The sequence below is a fragment of the Lynx rufus genome, unplaced genomic scaffold (genome assembly GCF_022079265.1).
Source record: "Lynx rufus isolate CCGP_SWC_20201006 ecotype Redwood Valley unplaced genomic scaffold, mLynRuf1.p SCAF_17, whole genome shotgun sequence".
Taxonomy (NCBI): Eukaryota; Metazoa; Chordata; class Mammalia; order Carnivora; family Felidae; genus Lynx; species Lynx rufus.
The window spans coordinates 48,770,443-48,790,095 of NW_025814831.1; the positions used below are offsets into that span (position 1 = coordinate 48,770,443).

The window sequence follows — 19,653 nt, forward strand, 5'->3', positions numbered from 1 at the left end:
ATTTTTAAAAACTACCTGAAATTTAAATCCATGTTTCGTAAGACGCATGAAACTTGGAAACTCTTGACTTGTTTAGGTACTATAAAATTTTCAAGAGTGCTTCCTTTACACTGAAAAATATAAGCCATGTTGCCATTTTAGTTACTTTTAATTCCTATCTAGAAGATAAGTCTTTAAAATCCTTCAATATTTCTTAAGGGCCTTATGCACTGCTTACAAAGGGCAAGTGTTTATCTGATGTTTACGACAATTTATGAGGTGACACTTTAATTAGAACAAAGTTTATCTCTAATGTCCTACTTAGGGAGAAAAAAATGCAGTCCTCTCTTCCAAGAAGGGATCAAGAGTCTAAATTCTAAGAAACGAGAATGCTATTAAACTGAAGACTGGTAACAGAACAGAAAAATTGTAGTTTCTAATTTGCATCACTGCACTGGGAAGAAAATACCCTATTTCCTCGTCTACCTTTGTTTCCTTTCAGAAGGCCTCCACCTGCCACAATTATTTCTGGCAAATGACTTTTCTCCTGGTATGGAATGATTTCATTTTCTCTGGTGTTTTAAAAGGAACCAAGAAACTGGAGTGTACGCTACCTGATGGGACTGGACGGCGGGTCATTCAGAACCACCTCAACTACCCCTTCAGTATTGTCAGCTTTGCAGATCACTTCTACCACACAGACTGGAGGAGGTGAGCCGACGCACAATGGACGTGCCTCACGAGGCTGGGGTTCCGGAAGACGCGCCACCCATTTTACCTAATGTCACTAAGTGTCTTTAGTAAACTATGCCCTCTGCTGAAGTTTCCATTATCTGTTAGTAGGTAACATCATTCAAATGCTAATGCTTTTTAAGTCCTACTTAATGGCACTGCTCACATGTAGCTTAAAAGTGGCACAGCTTACACTGAACTATCCAAAAAGGAAGTACATGAATCCAAAACACTACCCCCTTAAGTGGTGCCATGTGATTTAAATTGATTTTTTTTAAAAATGGTATTATGGATACATTGTCCACCTGGGAGAAGGAAGAGTAGTGTAATTTACACTAGTGCCCCAAGGAGGAACTGGGGAACATTAAAAATACATATGGATGTCTAAGCCCTTCTACCCCATTCCTTGCAATCTTGATTTAATCGGTCTGGCGTGAAGCCTAGGCATCAGTATTTTAATAGATTTTCAAGTGATTCGTTGAACAAGGGTTGAGAACCATTGACTTGGACCAGTGGTTCTGAAAAGTTCTGTATGGCATCAGAAACATTCCAAGGGATTGTTAAAACCTATTGCTGGGTCCCAGCCCATAATTCCTGATGACTCAGTAGGTTGGAGTTGAGGCCATTTGTATTTCTAACAAGTTTCCAGATGATGCTGGTCTGGGGACCACTTTGAGAACCACTCATCTAGAAAATCTTCAAATCTAAAGGAGTCAAAACTCACTTGGTTAAATTAAAAAAATACATATTCTAGAAGGCTAGCAGAGATTCGCTATTGCAACTGAGTTTCTATCTAACCTTAAATCCCATGAATTTACTCTTCCTTTCTGTTACCAGGGATGGTGTTATATCAGTAAATAGAGATAGTGGCCAGTTTACTGATGAGTATCTCCCGGAGCAGCGATCTCATCTCTACGGGATAACTGCCGTCTACCCATACTGCCCAACAGGTAAACAAAATGTACAGGGTGCTCCTTTGGATCAGCAGGGTAGAGAAGGATATACCTGGTAACTGATGATCCTTGGCCCAGATGGCAGCTGCTGCCACTAACATCACCACCAGGGAGAGCCACTTTGAATAGAAAAGTTAATGGCCCATACACAAGGGTGACCAATCTTGACTACCCTAGCTTAACTATACACAAAAAAGGCCAGCCTATAAGGATATTTTCCCTTTAAAATGTTGTTGCAACTGGGTTATAAAATATTCACCCACTGTCTCTTCCACCTCCCCTCACAGGAAGAAAGTAAATATGGCATCACAAAGGATTTGGAGTTTACAATCAGAATCTGGACCCTAAAGAGCATTTACTATAAACACAGGCAAAGAAAGTGAAAAAGGAATTGGACCTACAAGATGAACATTTTCAGTACAAAAAGACTAAGTATATCTTGTGAAAATTTTATACCTCAATCTTTACTACTGTATTTTGAATAACAAAAGTTACTACAAGTTTTAAAAAAGTAATAGAATTTTAATTGCTTATTAAAGCAATTTTTAATAAGCATTTCCGTCATATTTAAAGGGTCAAACTCACTAGAATACATTAAGACCCTAAATCTAATTTTTGCTAAGGATTCTTTCTGACCAAGAAATTAAAGCATGGGTTGTCAGTACAAAGACACAACCCTAAAGACCATAAGCCTTGACCTAGAGAAGGCTATGTGGAACTGGTAGGGAAGTTTCCCAGTAAAAGTTCTAAGATTTTTTTTTTTTTTTTTTTTTTACCTCTGCATCATTGCATTTCTATTTATATTAAAAGGTGCTAGAATGTTTCAATTTGTATCTTCTGATCCTATAAGTCCCTCTATAGTTACCCACAGAAGTTACTACATTTATAAATACCAAAGATGTAACAATTCTCAAATTTTCTAGATTACTCCAATAAAATATTTTAAGTTTTCCCATGATTTGAGGATCTGTATTGTCTCTGTAACAGTGCTGGGGGCTGGCATGTACCTCACCCACAAAAGAGGATGATTATATAGATACACAAACATAACAGTCAAAAAAAAAATCCACTTTCCTGAACTTTATTAAAGAAAAAGCAATGATGGTAAATCTCAAGAACAGAGTCAATTTTCTAGGATTCTTCTCTTGAAAATGTGACATTTGATTTCCAAACACATGCCAGAGTGTACATGGTTCCCAGTTGTACTAAGTACGTGAGAAGCTGACATCCTAAAACGTTCATCTTCCAACTTTCCCCAGTCTGTGGTCTGTCTTTGGATCAGCAATAATTGCCTGAACAGCTACTATGGCTTCATTAATTTTTGTCTGTAGCTCTCTGAGCTCTTCTATATGCAGCAATCGCAGAATTTGAGCAGCTTCATTAAGAACTGCATCTATTTTATAAGAAACACTGCATTAATCCGTATTCAAGACCATTTACTTGCCCATTTCTTCCCCCAAATAATCACCTGGTCTCTAAAAATAAGAGTTTGGATTAAAACAAAATCACTTACCTCCTGTGTCAAAACCAAGAATGTGTTTGTCTAAAGCAACAGGTAAGCCCTTAAAGACAAAATAAAACTTTATAGTTAAAAATCATGTTCTTTTCTCATCTGTAACTGAAAATCTGCTATTTTATTAACCCTTTTAGCTGCAGTGGTGGGGGGCTGAGTGTTTTCTCTGTAGATTTGCCTTTTGATGAAATAATGGCCTCTACATGTAGTGGGAAGCTAGTTCTACCAACCATTCTCTCCTCTAAGACTAGGCATATAAAACACTAGCTCCTTTCACAGCTGTTCTGTCACTGATGCTGTGGAAGGACAGCTGAGCAGGGCTGCTGTTGTCCTATTTTAGCTACAATAAGCAGCACAGTACAGGGCAAATAGGTTTACTTTTAATATTTCTGAACACATTAGTTTTTATACAAAATCTAAAATCTATATTAACTTTTTTCCAGCTAGTGTGATGTTTACCACATTACCTTTATAGAATTTAACTTTCAATAATAGTTCATTTGGAAGTTATTCTGAAGTCCAGGAAAACAAATGAACTTTAAACCATTTAGTTAACTGGTCAGTACCTACATACACATATGCCAAACATGGGGACTATAATGCCAACCTCCATGGAGTTCAGAGTAGCAACAAGGACAGACAGTCCAGACTTTCTGATTATACTATATAAAATCTATACTTTCAATGTTACAAATGCTAGGATGTCACTACTCAATTCTTACCTAATCTATTAAAGCAAATCTATCTAGGCTCCAAATACTTTAAAATAGCTAAATACATTATACAGGTGAAGAAATGGATATGTAAATTTAGCAAGCAAAGCAAGAAAGTAGAATTACATTGAGTGGTTTTCTAGGCCAGTCTTATTTTCGTTTTCTCTGCCAACAGACCACCAAGGAACAGCTAAACCCCTCAAGATGACCATATGCCCCAAATGCTAATTATGGTTTATAAACAAGACTACTCACTATAAGAACCTCTCCACTGTATGTATACCTATAGCATGATACCTTCTGAGAGGACACTAAAGATTTGGAGCAATGAAAATAAAATTGTACTTTGCAAAAAAGAGTAAAAAGAGTTGACTATGCCCTCATTTGCACTGCCTCCAAACAGAAGACATAGTTTTGCTGAACGAATGAATGAATGATTTTATTATGGCGGAACAATTTACTGTCTGTTCTACAGTGTGGGTGAAATAAGCTGATCTTTAATCCAATTTCCAGTGGCCCAATTCATACATAATTAATAAGCAATAAAGAGCCTTTAAAACAAACAGTGTCTTTCAGAGAGAACTACACTGCCCTGGCATTAATAACCTTTTAACACTGCTGGGCCTTACTAAAGATGGGATCAGAGGACAAAAGACACTGGGGGATTAGGGGAGACAAAAAAAGGACAAGAATCTAGAATGTTTATTGTGCCCAAGGCATTCAGTGCAGTATCTGTTCATAGCAAGAGGCATTATCAGACACCTGCTACTGCTAACCCTGAGGACATTCTCTGCACTGTCCCATAGTCAATGAGACTAGGGATTTTGGATTTCTAGTACAATTTATCTAAAATATCTCAGAATTAAGGGAAAAATTGTCACGGTGTATAGTTTTCAGCCTACAAAGCAGGACTGAAAGAGGACAGCTGCAGTCACCTGAACCTTGAAACTTACACTCTAATACAGCCTCCACACCCCTATGCCAGAATTCTACTGGGCTGGCCAATGAGCTCATGCAGGCCTTCACACACTGACCTTTGTCCCCATCAACCGTTAAGAGCACTGGCTCTTGAATCAGACTATTTGAGCTCAACCGCTTACCAACTAGGTGGTCTTAGGTAAGTTACTTTCTCCTAAGTGATGCCAGGAAATATGAATAAAGTGAGAAAAGATTTCTCTGAAGAAACAAAAGAGCAAGGACAGGATTTACGTCAAAGAAGAAAATTAGTAACAAAGACAAGGTGTGTCCTGTTTTCCAGCAATTTGTCAAAATAACCTGGTAAATTTTACAAGGTAAATTCTTTTAAATAACTGGGCATGTGCAGTGGTTTCTACTGGTGGACTGTGGATATGCTATTGGTAGCTGCTTTAAGGTATGAAGTGAGGTAAATTTATTTTTCACTCAAAAATAGCTATAATTTGCTTAAGAAGCAAATTCAATCCCACTGAAATAACCTATCCTTTCTCTGGACAGTTCAACCATAGTTTATCTTAAGCAGATACAAAGTGTAAACTCCTGACAACACTAGAAGAACCTTTCATTAGTGATCAATTTAGAATTTATTAAAAAAAATAGTACATACCTCTCTTGTTTGATTTGCTTTAGCAACTGCATCCTGAGTCAGGCGCTCCTGAACCAAAATGCGAATTGCCTAAGAAACCGAAAAATATTTTTTACTTTTTATTGGCTGTTCATCTCTTCTTCTGACTCTAGAGAATAAGGACACCTAGAGACTAATCAAGTTAGAATTAAAATTCCCTAATAAATTAAACAAAAACAAACTGCTATTAGAATGAACATTTTCACTTTTAATACTTTATAATGTGGAAAGATGCTCACAAAAATTAAATTTTTTTGAATAGGTAATTCATGTGTGTGAAAAATAAATTTTTAAAAAGGATACATGTTAAAAAAAAGGGGGGGGGTTCTCCTTCCTACCCAAGCCTTAGCCATCCCTCCAGAAGACAATCAACGGAATGAACCAGACTGCTGTATATCCTTAAAAAGACTATTATAAGCATGCTCAAGCATAAATGCGCACACACACAAACTCTTGACAAAAAGAGTGGCATATCATACCTACTGTCCTTGATTTTTTAAATTATACTAAAACATTTTCAGATCTCTCATTCAAGGACTGGTTTTTTCCATCACCAAGGCATTTTATTATGGCAGACATAAGTGCACGCATGCCCTACATATGCTTAAAAAATAAGTTTTGGGGCGCCTGGGTGGCGCAGTCGGTTAAGCGTCCGACTTCAGCCAGGTCACGATCTCGCGGTCCGTGAGTTCGAGCCCTGCGTCGGGCTCTGGGCTGATGGCTCAGAGCCTGGAGCCTGTTTCCCATTCTGTGTCTCCCTCTCTCTCTGCCCCTCCCCCGTTCATGCTCTGTCTCTCTCTGTCCCAAAAATAAATAAAAAACGTTGAAAAAAAAAAATTTAAAAAAAAAAAAATAAGTTTTAAGTGGAATTCTAGTAGATGCCAATTGTGACTTAAATGCAAAAACTGAAAAATTATTAATAATATAACAAGCCAAACACTACATTTAGAAAGAATCATTAAATCAATCTTCAATAATCAGTCCAGTTGCCAGTCAATATAGTGATTCTCACACTTGGCAAACCTATGAAGATGTCTGCAATAGTGTCATGGATTATTTGAATGCTTCCAAACTTCCAAGACAAATAGGCAGCTTAGAATTTAAAAAGCTTTTGATTATAGCTGATTCATACTTTTTTGGGTTTTTAAAGTCTAATAAAAGCACCCCAAATATGCTAGTCTATTTGTCCTCTCATTCAGTTTATGATTAAAGGTGACATGACCACTGCAGAACTGTTCCAAAGCAATTTACATAATCGCCCAAGTAAGGAATAAAGAGCTAAATTTCAATAAAAACAACTTTTTGCCTTTTAGAGTTTTTATTTATGTATTCATTTAAGTAATCTCTACACCCAACATGGGGCTCGAACTCATGACCCCAACCAAGATCAGGAGTTGCATGCTCTGGGCGCCTGGGTGGCTCAGTTGGCTAAGCATCTAACTCTTGACCTCAACTCAAGTCATGATCTCAGTGGTTCGTGAGATCAAGCCCCACATCAGGTTCTGCACTGACAATGCAGTGCCTGCTTGGGATTTTCTCTCTCTCTCTCTTTCTCTCTCTCCCCCTCCCCTGCTCGCACATGCTCTCTCCTCTCAAAATAAATAAATACACATTAAAGAAAAATAAAAGAGTCACATGCTCGTCATAACCAACTGCGCCAGCCAGGTGCCCCAACGTTTTATCTCTTGGCAACCAATCTGAGTTGAGAAAATCTAAGTTAACGTTTAGATTCAGTAAAGAGAATTATAATAATGTAGAAATAGTTTTTCTCTTGTTGGAAGTGTCATTTAATACATACAGTTTTAAAAAGAATAAATTATGGCTTAATCTCTTATGCATACAACAGAATTTAATTATTCAATTTACTGCAAAGTAGAATAAGGTAATTTATATGTATTAGGTATAGTCAAAAGCTCTTTAATTTCTCATAAAATCAATAATAATTTCTAAAATAATTTCCAAGTCTGGAATGTTAAGTATCTTAAATACCACTCCCTTCCTCCCACCCCACCCCACTGTACTATCACAATTATAGGACCTAACTCTGCTGAAGTATATCTTTCCTCTTAGAAATAAGAGACCTCTTTTCAGATCACTGGGTTCCCTAACATGCAGGTATGAACTAAGTAGCCTACCTAGGATGGGGCACTGGGAAAAATAAAAACATTCATTCCTCAAAGAGATTCTGGGGCATATATTTTTGGCCAAATCCACCATTACCAATTTGGCATTTTCCATTATCTTAGTTGAGTACAGATCACAAATCTTTAAAAGGAATGATTAAGTAGAATTGGAAGATACAGGAAAAAGAATGGACCGCAAGGTCAGACCACAAGTGCCCAGATAAAATTCCTGGCTCTATCAATTTTTGTGTCATCTGGACATTATCTATTCTTTTGGTCTCAATTTCTTCATATACATATTAAAATTAAAGGATATCGGCATCTATCTCCAGGACGGTTGGGAGGACTGAATGAGATCTCTTTGCCAAGGATTTAGCACAGTGGCAGGCACAAAGTAAACACTCTTTGATGTTAGCTGCTATTAGATAACCTAAAACAGATGAAATCTGCTTTAAGTCCCAAGTTCCTGTTATTTAACCATATATTTAAATAACACAGTTAATTTTTAGAAAAAGAAATTTTTTTTTCTACATATAAGGTTTCTGTCAAGTATCAAGAATATGTGGGGCACCTGGGTAGCTCAGTGGGTTGGGTGTCCAACTTCAGCTCAGGTCATGATCTCATGGCTCATGGGTTTGAGCCCTGCATCTGGCTTTGTGCTGATAGCTCAGACCCTGGAGCCTGCTTCAGATTCTGTGTCTCCCTCTCTCTCTCTGCCCCTCCCCCGCTCATGCTCTGTCTCTCTCTTTTCAAAAATAAGTAAACATTAAGAAAATTTTTTTAAAGAATCAAGAATATGAAACTGACCTTAAGCATAACCAGGTAATCATCATGACGCTGAATCTGAAGAAGGTTAGCCAAAGCCATTACACCAGCCTTAAAATCTGGATTATTTACTGTAAAAGATAAAAAATGGAAACTTACAGCTCTATAAGCATGTTATTATAGATCTATGTGTAAGTATATAAACCTATAAAAAACATTTTTAATTTTCCAATAACAAAAAGCCTCTTAGTTTTTAAAAGTGCTGTTGATAAGAGCAGTGTAGGGACATCAACAATTAGGCTAACTGATGAGCTCAATGGGTTCTCTATTAATCAGCCACACTGAACAATCCAATAAATGACTAAATTAACTCCCGTTAGGTTTGTCCTGTAACATTTCCCAAAAGGCACACTTACTGTAGCAATTTTAAGAAACATTTCTTCCCAAAGCTATCAATTTTAAACTCAACTCCTTCAATTGATAATTTTCCCAAAACCTCTTCTCCAAGAAGCAGCTCTAGAGTCTGTCTAACCAGCTTATTAATTCATGAGTAGCTTGTGAATCATAGGTCACAATGAACCTGTCATGAATGAATACTTAAATTATTATAATGTAACTGGAATCTTCATACTTTTAAAAAGAAAATTTCTTAAAGGCACTTGGAATTTCAAATAATGAAAAATTTTAGTACTTGTCTCATGTCATTAGATTAGAAAAAATATTTTATGCATCCAGGAAGGCAAACAATCACCACCATGATTAAATACAAATCAAAACCTTCAAATTACTATGAACACATCAAAGAACAGCATTCTAACATTCAGCTATTCAACTGTAAGAGGAGGGAGAAAACACATTGTAAATGACAATAAAAAACATCATAGAAAATAAAGCATTCTTACTTTACTAAAACCAAGTAAACCCACACTTCTTCATTCGAGGAAGTAAAAAAACATTTATGGGACCAAAAATGCTGATGATCACTTTTATGCACTTATACACTTACCATCCAAATTGATCAATGGCTCTGCATTTTTAGCTGCATTGTCAGCATTTTTTGTATTATCAGGTACCAGGTCCTTGTATTTTTCAGCTGTAAACATAGGCAAAAATAGAATCTGTAGAACTGTTTTACTTAAGGTAAAACAAACACTGCTTACTGAATTTAAGCCAAACTGATTTATAAACATAACTCATCCAATCAAAATTATTTTTTTGCTATAAAATATCCATCAGAAGACAATGTGATGATAGCTTTCCGATTAAGCTAAAATGATTACTGGAATATCTATACAAATATCTTTTCATTAACATTTCCAAAAGTAACACAATTCACACACCATCTAAATCTAAGGAGAGAAAGTGCTTTTACAGCTTGCTGAGAAACTTAACAGGGGTAGAAGAATGGGAGGAGTAAGTATAGGTTACATGACATTAGATACCACCTCACTAAAAATCTCTTCCCTAAGTCTTTTGAATGTCATATGTGGAATTCCAAAACCTTGCTTTCTCAAAAAACCAGCACATCAAGTACACCATCATGTACAAACCTAAACTGATTTAATGGAGATGTGAAATTCAGAATTCCAAAGGCAGGTTTCATTACTCTCACTTGATAAATCATTAACAATACTTAAAAAGAATTTACAAATGTAAGTATTTAATAGTAATTCACTAAATAAGTCCAAAGTGCCATCTTTGGTTACAGTGCTTCTATGATCTGTTAATGAAGCAAGAGGGAAAATAGAAGCATTCAAATCTAAGTCATACAGGAGTTAGCTCAAAAAAGCTCCCACTGGCCAAATCTGGAACGTGTAAACATCACACAATGACAAAAAAAGATTATGACCCACTGAGTAAAATAAGAATCCACATTATCTACACTAATTTATATAAACAAACATAAATTGGAGAAAAAGGAAAGCTCCTTTTTCTTTACCGTAAAAAGCCAACAAATAAATGTAGAACAAATGATGGAATCAGAAACACACTTCTGGCACTTATCATCAACATAATAAATGACTCAGACAAGAAAAATCAAATGGAGACCAAAGGTAGAGGTGTAGGGGCGCCTGGGTGGCTCAGTGGGTTAAGCGTCTGCGCACTCAGGTCATGATCTCACAGTTTGTGAGTTTGAGCCCAGCAACAGGCTCTGTGCTGACAGCTCAGAACCTGGAGCCTGCTTTGGATTCTGTGTCTCCCCTCCACCTGCCCCTCACCCATTTGCGCACGCACTCTCAAAAGTAAACAGGAAAAAATTTTTTTAAAAATTAAAAAATAAAGGTAGAAGTGTAGTTTGAGGAGTAAAAGCATACTGACATCATCTCCCCACAAGACACACATTATACAGGGGAAAATATTAACTTTACAGTGGACAAACCTCATCCAAGTGAACAGAACGTGACCAGTATGTGACTAGTACTGAGGCATATCACTAACTTAAAAGAATATATCACTTCTGTGCTATTCTTTTTTTTTAATATTTATTTATTTTTGAGGGACAGAGACAGAGCGTGAGTGGGGGAGGGGGAGAGGGAGAGGGGGAGAGGGAGAGGGAGGGAGGGAAGGAGAGAGACAGAATCTGAATCAGGCTCTAGGCTCTGAGCTGGCAGCACAGAGCCCAACTCGAGGCTCGAACTCAAAAGCAGTGAGATCATGACCTGAGCCGAAGTTGGATGCTTAACCACTGAGCCACCCAGGCGCCCCTACTTCTGTGCTATTCTTAACAAAAGTACAAATCTTGAATCAACTTATGAAGAAATATCGAACAAACCCAAACTGAGTGACATTCTACAAAAAAATTGTCAGCGTCATGAAGCACAAAAGTGACTGAGTAAATGTTGCAGATTAGGGGCACCTGGGTGGTTCAGTCAGTTAAGCCTCTGACTCTTGATTTCAACTCAGGTCATGATCTCATAGTTTGTGGGTTGGAGCCCGCCTCGGGCTCTACGCTGTCACCATGCAGAGCCTGCTTGGGATTTTCTCTTTCTCTCTCTCTGCCCCTCCCCCGCTGGCAACATGTACGTGCAATCAAAATAAATAAATAAACTTAAAAAAGTTCCAGAGTATAGGAGGCTAAACAGAATAGCTGAATGCAACATATGGTCCAGGATTTTTTTTTTTTTTTGCTATAAAGAACACTACTGAGACAACTGGAAAAATATAACAACTGCATGTAACAGTACTGAATCAAAGTTAATTTCCTGATTTTGATAACTATACTGTAATTATTGAAGGCAGTCTTTTTTAGCAAATGTGCGTTAAAGTAACGTAAGGGGAAAAGAATCATTTACAACTTATCAAATGGCTTAGAAAAAAATTACATATGTGTATTTGGGTAGGTAGAAAAGGATAAGGCAAATGAAGTAAAATGCTAACATTTTTTACATATGGATATGGGAAAATCCTTTGTACTATTTTGCAACTTCTGTAAATCTGAAATTATGTCAAAGAAGAAGAATGCAACATATTAATGTAAAACAAAAGAACAACAGCACCCCCTACTGATAAGGGACAGTATTACTACTTTAACACTTTTCCAAAAATGGTCTGCAATTCTGAATTTTAAAATTAAACACTTGTTTTCTAGTTTAGACTTTTAATACACTTGATAAGTGTACTTAAAAGTTACAGTCAACTGTAGGACATTCACATGGCATCTACTGTTCTTGGGACCTACGTAACCTAAGTTGCAGTATTCTAAAAATGGGACAAATGAAATAAATAAGGGTAAAACAGAAATAAACAGATGTGACTACAATTTTACTTGGCAACAGCTGAGAAACACCTTGGAAAGGCTGGAGAAAATTTTGTCACAAATTAAGAGTTACTGTCAACCCAGAGCAGAACAGTTAAAGACTTTGCTAAAGACCCTAAAAATCAACTAATGCTACCAAGGCTTATGATTACATAAAGGGAGAGAATCACAAGTATTTTCTTCCTTTTTTTTTTTTTCAAAGTTTATTTATTTATTTTTTTTAGTAATCTCTACACCCAACGTGGGCTCAAACTCATGACCCTGAGATCAAGAGTCACACACTCTTCCTACTGAGCCAGCCAGGTGCCCCACAAGTATTTTCTTCCTAAACTAAAATTGAAAGTAAAGACTCTTAGAGATTTCCTTAAGACTTCTGCCATAAGGCTTTTGAAATGTAAGTCTGAGGAAGCAGCAAAAAACAGCTGGTTGATGCTCTGTAGCAGTATACGTAAATACTCGTAATTTGCCAAACATTAAAGTTAATAAGCACATCTACTGTCTCCAAGAAACTATGTCAGATACTGTGGCAGATAAAATCATGACTGTTTCCCTGCCTTCCCACCTCCTCCCCTGCCCCGGCCCCAAGATGTCAATATCCCAATTCCTAAACCTAGGAGTATGTTGGGTTACACGGCAAAAGGAACTTTACAGATGTGTTTCAATTAAGGACCTTGAAATGGGAGAATTATACTGGATTATCCAGGTGGGCTCAATATAATCATAGCATCCTTGTAAGAGGGAGGCAGGAAGATCAGAGTCAGAGAAGATGTGGCAATGGAAGAGTCACAGAGAGATTTGAAGATGCTATGCTGCTAAATTTGAAGATAAAGGAGCCAGAATCAAGGGATGCAGGCGGCCTCTGGAAAGTGAAAAAGGCAAAGAAATGAATCTTCCCATAAAGCCTCCAAAAGGAACCAGCCCTGTGGACAAACTGACTTTAGTAAGACAGATGTTGGACTTCTAGCCTCCAAAACTGTAAGATAATAAATTGTGTCTTAAGTCACTGAATTTGTGGTAATCTGGTACAGCAGCAATAGGACGCTAATAGAGGTACAATGTAGGAAACAAAGCTGAGTATCAGCTTATAATCTGGTGGGGCAAATAAGACATATAAACAAAATGGAAAGGGGCGAATGACATAAAAGGTACACAAAGCATGAAGGTAAACGCTATGAAGGTTGAAGGGTGCCTGGTTGGCTCAGTCAGTTGAGCGTCCTACTTTGGCTCAGGCCATGATGTCAACAGTTCATGGGTTTGAGCCCCGTGTCGGGCTCTGTGCTGACAGCTCAGAGCCTGGAGCCTGCTTTGGATTCTGTGTCTCCTTCTCTCTCTGCTCCTCCCCCGCTCACGCTCTCTCTCTCAAAAATAAATAAATGTAAACAAATTAAAAAAAAAAAGCTATGACAGTTGAGAGAAGGAAATATTCTTGCTAAGGTGGTAGTTGCGCTGGATCTTACAAGGATGAGTAGGATCTGGATGCATAGAGACAGACTGATATGGCATTCTGGTCAAGGAAGAGTGTAAGCAAAGAAATCTAAGGGAGAAAAAACAGATGTAAACAGGAAACAGCGCTCTTCTAGTTTGACTGGGATGTCAAGTATGTGAATACTAATTGGGTACCAGTTATCAAAGGCCTTGAATACCAGGCCAAGGGAACCTGGAGTTCCTTTTGTAGAAAATGGGAAAGCAATGGTGTTCCTGAATATATAATAGTAACTGTTCTTTAGAAACAGAGCAAAGCATTCTAAAACACTTAGGTTTCCAAAAGGAAGCCTGGTGGGTCATGAAGCTAATGGGAGAGGAGTCTGAAAGACACTACAATAATCTCAGCAGAAAGTGACAAGAGCCTGAGTCAGGGTTATAGCAGTGGGAATGGAAAAGAAAAGATCCACTGGACATCAGAAAAGGTGGATGGCGACAGGCTGGAAGGAAAAGGGAGACGACAGAGATCAAAAAGGCAAATGGAAGGACTGTAAGAGACAGTTGCATAAAAGAGAACAACATAAAATGCAGAGGATGGAGGTAAGGTAACTGGATGCTGCATTTAGATGTTGGTAGCCCTTTCAAAATGAAATGGTCTAATGAGAGGAAACAAATTTACTGGAATTTTTTTTTTTTTTTACTACAGATACTAATATTCAAAAGTTTCCAATAATGTAAATATATATAATAAAACAATATTAACAAAAGTAATAAACATATTACTACATAATAGGGCTACAGCACCTATTGGCATTAGATACATGTTTCAGTCTCTTGTGAAATTACCAGCTGCAAACAACAGTCTGAAATCCCATCAATTCTAGGATCTAACAACAATTTAACACAAAAGGCTAAGGTGCAGACTGTGAAAGACAGCAAATTTACCAAAGTAATGTTACTTTGGGAGAAGACAATTACCAGGAGACACCATTCTAAATTCTAAAAGAAAAAATCTAAATACCAATAAAAGCGGCATCTGGGTGATTCAGTTGGTTAAGCTCTGATTCTTGATTTTGGCTCAGGTCATGATCTCACAGTTCATGAGTTCGAGCCCTGCATCAGACTCTGCACTGGCAGCAGGGAGCCTGCCGGGGATTCTCTCTCTCCTCTCTGTGCCCCTCTCCTGCTCTCTCTAAATAAAGAAATCTTTTAAAAAGTACCAATGAAAGACAGTTGCTTTCAATGCTTTATGATAATGAAGAGACTGTAATTTTTTAAAAGAAAACTCTTTCCTAGATAATTTGGGAGTTGCAGGGGTAAGAGCTAGACACAGAAGAATGGTTTCAAAAAGTAAATTTTTGAAAAGATGATAAAAAGGGAAATGAGGATGCGTAAAACCTACAATGCACCAAAGGTAAAACAATATAAGACAACGAAACTCAACTGGTAAGTTCCCTACATTTTGACATTCCTTTTGCTCCCACCTTTCCTCTCCCTCTCTGTGAAACACACATTCCCCACAAAACATACCATTATCTCCATATTCAAGTCTAACAGCTAAGCCAAGAAGCCAGTCAATTGCTTCTTGTCGATCTTGAATCTTGAAAGGACAGTTAACATCTCTGAGATACTGTGAAGAAAAAAATACCTGGTTTCATTATTACTGTAACATAGCAGAATCAAAAAATGGTAGTTGAAAGAGATCTTAGTTTGGATCTCTACAAATATAAACAACGTTTATATTACTAAATTGTTGATACAATTACTTACCCCAAAGGATGGAAACATGTACACGTACTACTTAAAAAAAAAAAAAAAAAGTATTTCCATCTTGGTTTTCGCAATTTTTACTTTTGGAGATTCTAGGTAAAGCACCACTGGTCTAAAAACAACTTCCTTATTTTACAGATGAGGAAATATGGCCTAGATATTAACACCTGCTAGCAGTTACACGACTTAGATCTGGGACTTGAACCTAAACTTTCTGACTCCAGTTCTGAAAACACACAGTTTAAAAACAACAACAACAACAACAACAAAACCCCAAAAACACTTTAAAAAGTGAACACTGTCCTTCAAATGGGTCTCTTAAGAGCTCAACATCTAATTTCAGGAACAATGCTATTTAGCCAAAACTTCTGCAACTCCCTTTTGGAAATCTTTTCAGGGTACTTGACAAATCAGTATTTTTTCGCTAGAACTCATTTTCTAACCCAAAATTTTATCTCCCTGCTTTAAAGAAAACACTTCATTCACATGATTTTGTCATGATGCAAAAAACAAATCCACCTTAAAGTATAAAAAATTACCAGTATTAAAGATATTCAAAACACGTCTCATGATTTAAAAGTAATTCCAAAAGTTCTGAATATGTTTGAAACAATGACTTCATTATTCCAAAGAGACCAACTTGAAAGATAGTATCTGGATTGCAAGTTCCAACACACTTAAGTTATCTTACTTTACTGTCACTTCTAGGTGTTTTCCATTAGAAAAATTTTCATGTTCTTCAAATACCCTTCTGTGAAACTTTGTGTTGTCTTATACACATGAATGTGTCATGAGAGGTGATATATACAAATATAAAATCCTAACAACATATTTCCAAGTCTCAAACCTACCAAAAATTTCAAAAAAATAGTTTTTAAGAAAAAAGAAAATAGCAGTAGTAGCAATAATGCTAGGACAGGCAGGGGAAGTAATGAGCATACAGCACTTGCTATGGGCCAGTCACAGGTATATATCACTCACTAATAAGTGCCACTGCTATGGCATTGGCACTACGGTTATCCCTATTTATTAATGACAATATTGAGACACAGAAACCTTAACAAAATTTGCCTGTGGTCATAGAGCTAGTGTGTAACTTACACAATCCCTTAATACACAAAATCTCTGATTCTAAAGAGAAAAGTACCTAATCACTTTGCTGCGGCAAATGAAAAATTTACTTTTCATATTTTTAAAGGAAAATATCTTTTTCTTCAAGGTAATGAAGCTGATGAAAATGTTTAATGTAAGTAACGATACCAGGAAATATGATTTTTATTCTAATTTGGAAACAATTCCTTTTTCTACAAAAATGTTACTACGATTAAACTAAGTCAATAGGAAAACTATTCTAGCTGCAAAAATAAGATATACACAGACCTTGTCAGGAATGTTTATAATGTACACAACAATGAACATCTACTATGTACATTAAATATAAGCCCAAACAAGACATAATCTTAGTTTGCAAGTAAGTCAATGTCTTAACATAATAAGTGTGTTATTCCTACCTTTTTAGTCTAATGTAAAAATTCTAATTTTGGCCACTTTTACCATTTACAGAATACATGTCACATTAAGAAACCTCACAGTGTTTCCAGACAAAACTACTACTTTCTAATACTGAAAGTTTGGTAGGGAGAGATAATATAATTTGGTTTAAAAACAAACATGGAAAGAGAAAAGTTAAATCCTTGAAACCCAGCTTTCCTAATACTGATCATTATTATTTTTATTTATTTTAAAAGCACAAAGTAATTTAAGCTCAACTGTCTTCATATACGTTTTAGAAAAGCTCTCTGTACTTTTATTCACTTTCTAATTCATTACCTTTTCAAAGAACTTGGGCCAGTCACTGCTGTGGATGTTCCTTAAATTACCTCTGTCTTCAATCTTGTAGTGCCTGATTTTCTGGTCTTCAAGCCAAACAATAAAGTTTCTAAATTCTGTTTCATCTGCAACAAAGGTATTTCATAAATCACTAGAAGCATTAGGAAAAAGCACTTCTTTCTCTACAAATAATTTTTTGACTCCAAAATAAGAAGTTAACTGAGCTGCTTAAAGTACAAGTTGGAAGTGCAGGATTTGGATGAACTGATTAAAAAACTGTTCAAGCCCTGGCCTGCATTCATATTCTAGCTGCAGACACTTGGTTGTGTGAACTTGGGCTGATCACCTTAAATTTTCTGTGCCTCAGACTGAGTATCAAAATGTGTAATAACAGCACTTACATCTTGGGGTTGTTATGAAGATTAAATAAATATGGATAAAAACAGTGTCTGGCACATATTTTTGCTATTTGTTAGTTATTATTCCAGTTCCTTTCAGGGAGGAAAGTGAGGGAGGACTGGGCAAAGTTAAATTTATAGCAAAGTAATAATAAAGTACAAGAAACTAAATGACAAAACAGAAAAACAGAAGATACTGACCACTGTTGTCATTTACTGTCATAAGTGCATACAAGAGAAAGTTCAATACATTTCATTTAATCCTCTCACTTTTTTGCGAAGGTAATATCCCCAATTTACAGATGAGAAAATTGTCCGAAGTTTGAAATCTAGATCTAAGCTCTGTTGCCACTGATCTTTTTATTTTTTTATTTATTTTTTTTAAATTTTTTTTTTAACGTTTATTTATTTTTGAGACAGAGAGAGACAGAGCATGAACGGAGGAGGGTCAGAGAGAGGGAGACACAGAATCTGAAACAGGCTCCAGGTTCTGAGCTGTCAGCACAGAGCCCGACGCGGGGCTCGAACTCACGGACTGCGAGATCATGACCTGAGCCGAAGTCGGCCGCTTAACCGACTGAGCCACCCAGGCGCCCCGCCACTGATCTTTTTATTATTATTATTATTATTATTATTATTATTATTAAATAAAGGTAAAGAAAAAAAAACAAGATTCTATAAGTTTATATGATTCTACAGGAGATTAACAAAATACACGCATACTGCTCAGAAATAATTTTCAATCTCAAACTCAGGCTTCCATTATTAGTCTTGAGAATTATACAATGGTCTTAGTACCCCTGGGCGGGGGTTATACTCTATGCTTTCAAACTTTTTACTCGACCACAGGTCAAAAACTCTGGAAGACGTAAGGAGTGGTGGGTAGTAGTTGATAACAGTAGGTAGCAGTGTTAATCCTCTCTAAAATTTTAATGCTGTGAAATCCCAGATACCTTTCCGTTTTACAATCCAACCCCCCTGATCATCTGCTATTAACTTTTTTGCACAAATCCACAAGCTTGTTACGTGTTTACCGTAACTCTGTCAGTCCTGCACTTCACTGTGCACTCTCTCGGATCTCAAACTGCTGGGTGGGCTCCGACCGTTCCCCACCCTCACCCTTGAGTTCCCAGCGGGCAATGAACTAGTCTTCAACTTACCACCTAACACAGATTTCAGCACTCTGCTCACGGTATCGCCCAGTCACCCGGAGAACCATGGAGTTGAAGGGCTAAGTTAGAAAGCGAATACTCCCTAGCGTGCTGAGGGTGTGGGTGGGAGGTGGTGGTTGGAGTTTAGCAAGTGTACAAAGTGGCAATGCCCAGGCAGGAATGGGTGAGGGGGCTCCCAAGCCAAGCACAGGCGGCGGAAAACAGAGGTGCTTGGCGGCCGGGAAAAGAGGGGCCAGAGGACCCCGGGGGGAAACAAGGCCGCGGAGGGTCCGGGTGCGGGAACTGAGGGAGCGGCAGCCGGCGGGGTCACAGACGCGCGGTCGGCCTCGGGACGCCGCCTCACCTTTGCAGTTGAAGCCAGCCGGGTTGTGGTAGTCGAGGGCCGTCAGCTTGCGTCGGAACATGGTCCCCGCGTCTCGCTCTGGTCCCCCGGGCTTCGGCCGGGAGAGGAGAGGCGAGGAGGACCAGGCGGCACAGGCACCGGCGACGCGGCGAGAGGGCGGGAAGGCGCCGGGACGCTCCGAAATGACGGCTGCCCTCACCAATCAGAGCTTAGGAACGGCGGAGCCGGGGAATGCCCACCAATGGCGGCTCCGACTGGGTAGGCGGGGCCACGTCGGGGCACGTCGGCGCTCAAATAAACTTTATTGTCAGCTTCCTGGTTGTACAATAGGCAGAAAGCTTCTGAGTAGCCACTTAGTTCTCACTTGTTTTCAAAGCCAGTTTCCTCTTGTTTTTCTCTCTTTCTTGATACAGCAGGCAGATAATATTAAGTGTAGAATTTCTACTGTGGCCTCTCCTCTCATTGGGCCATAGAATTACTTTCAGTGCATTCATTCATTCATTATTATATACCTCCCATGTATTAGGTGCTCTCTTACACTGCTAATTCAAAGATTCAGCAAGGTCCCTTTCAGACCCACAAG

The 19,653-nt window shown here is 37.8% G+C and overlaps 2 protein-coding genes across 2 annotated transcripts in view; one reads left to right on the forward strand and one right to left on the reverse strand.

The window, feature by feature from the left end:
- The window catches only part of NID2 (nidogen 2), a 67,698-nt gene extending 65,076 nt beyond the window's left edge, over nt 1–2,622 (forward strand). Inside the window, exons 19-21 of the mRNA XM_047079657.1 lie at nt 567–690; nt 1,549–1,661; nt 1,952–2,622. Of these exons, the coding sequence (XP_046935613.1) occupies nt 567–690; nt 1,549–1,661; nt 1,952–1,962 (248 nt within the window). The 3' untranslated portion in view covers nt 1,963–2,622. The remainder of the gene's footprint in view (nt 1–566; nt 691–1,548; nt 1,662–1,951) is intronic.
- Nucleotides 2,623–2,729: 107 nt separating this feature from the next.
- Nucleotides 2,730–19,212, reverse strand: RTRAF (RNA transcription, translation and transport factor). The gene is made up of 8 exons (XM_047079658.1): nt 19,071–19,212; nt 17,158–17,282; nt 15,088–15,187; nt 9,385–9,471; nt 8,421–8,509; nt 5,473–5,541; nt 3,178–3,226; nt 2,730–3,057 (listed from the first exon to the last, which is right to left on the reverse strand). Exons 1-8 carry the CDS (start codon nt 19,129–19,131, stop codon nt 2,903–2,905), a joined length of 735 nt encoding a protein of 244 aa, XP_046935614.1. The 5' UTR covers nt 19,132–19,212; the 3' UTR covers nt 2,730–2,902.
- Between the last annotated feature and the right edge of the window lie 441 nt (nt 19,213–19,653).

What these genes read in the sequence shown, in the direction of transcription:
- RTRAF (XM_047079658.1), bottom strand. Translation starts at nt 19,131, where the DNA reads ATGTTCCGACGCAAGCTGACGGCCCTCGACTACCACAACCCGGCTGGC. An exon ending in GCCATTGATCAATTTGGATG is followed by an intron (nt 8,510 to 9,384) that starts GTAAGTGTATAA and finishes TATCTTTTACAG; the next exon opens with TAAATAATCCAGATTTTAAG. An exon ending in AAGCAAATCAAACAAGAGAG is followed by an intron (nt 3,227 to 5,472) that starts GTATGTACTATT and finishes TTTGTCTTTAAG; the next exon opens with GGCTTACCTGTTGCTTTAGA.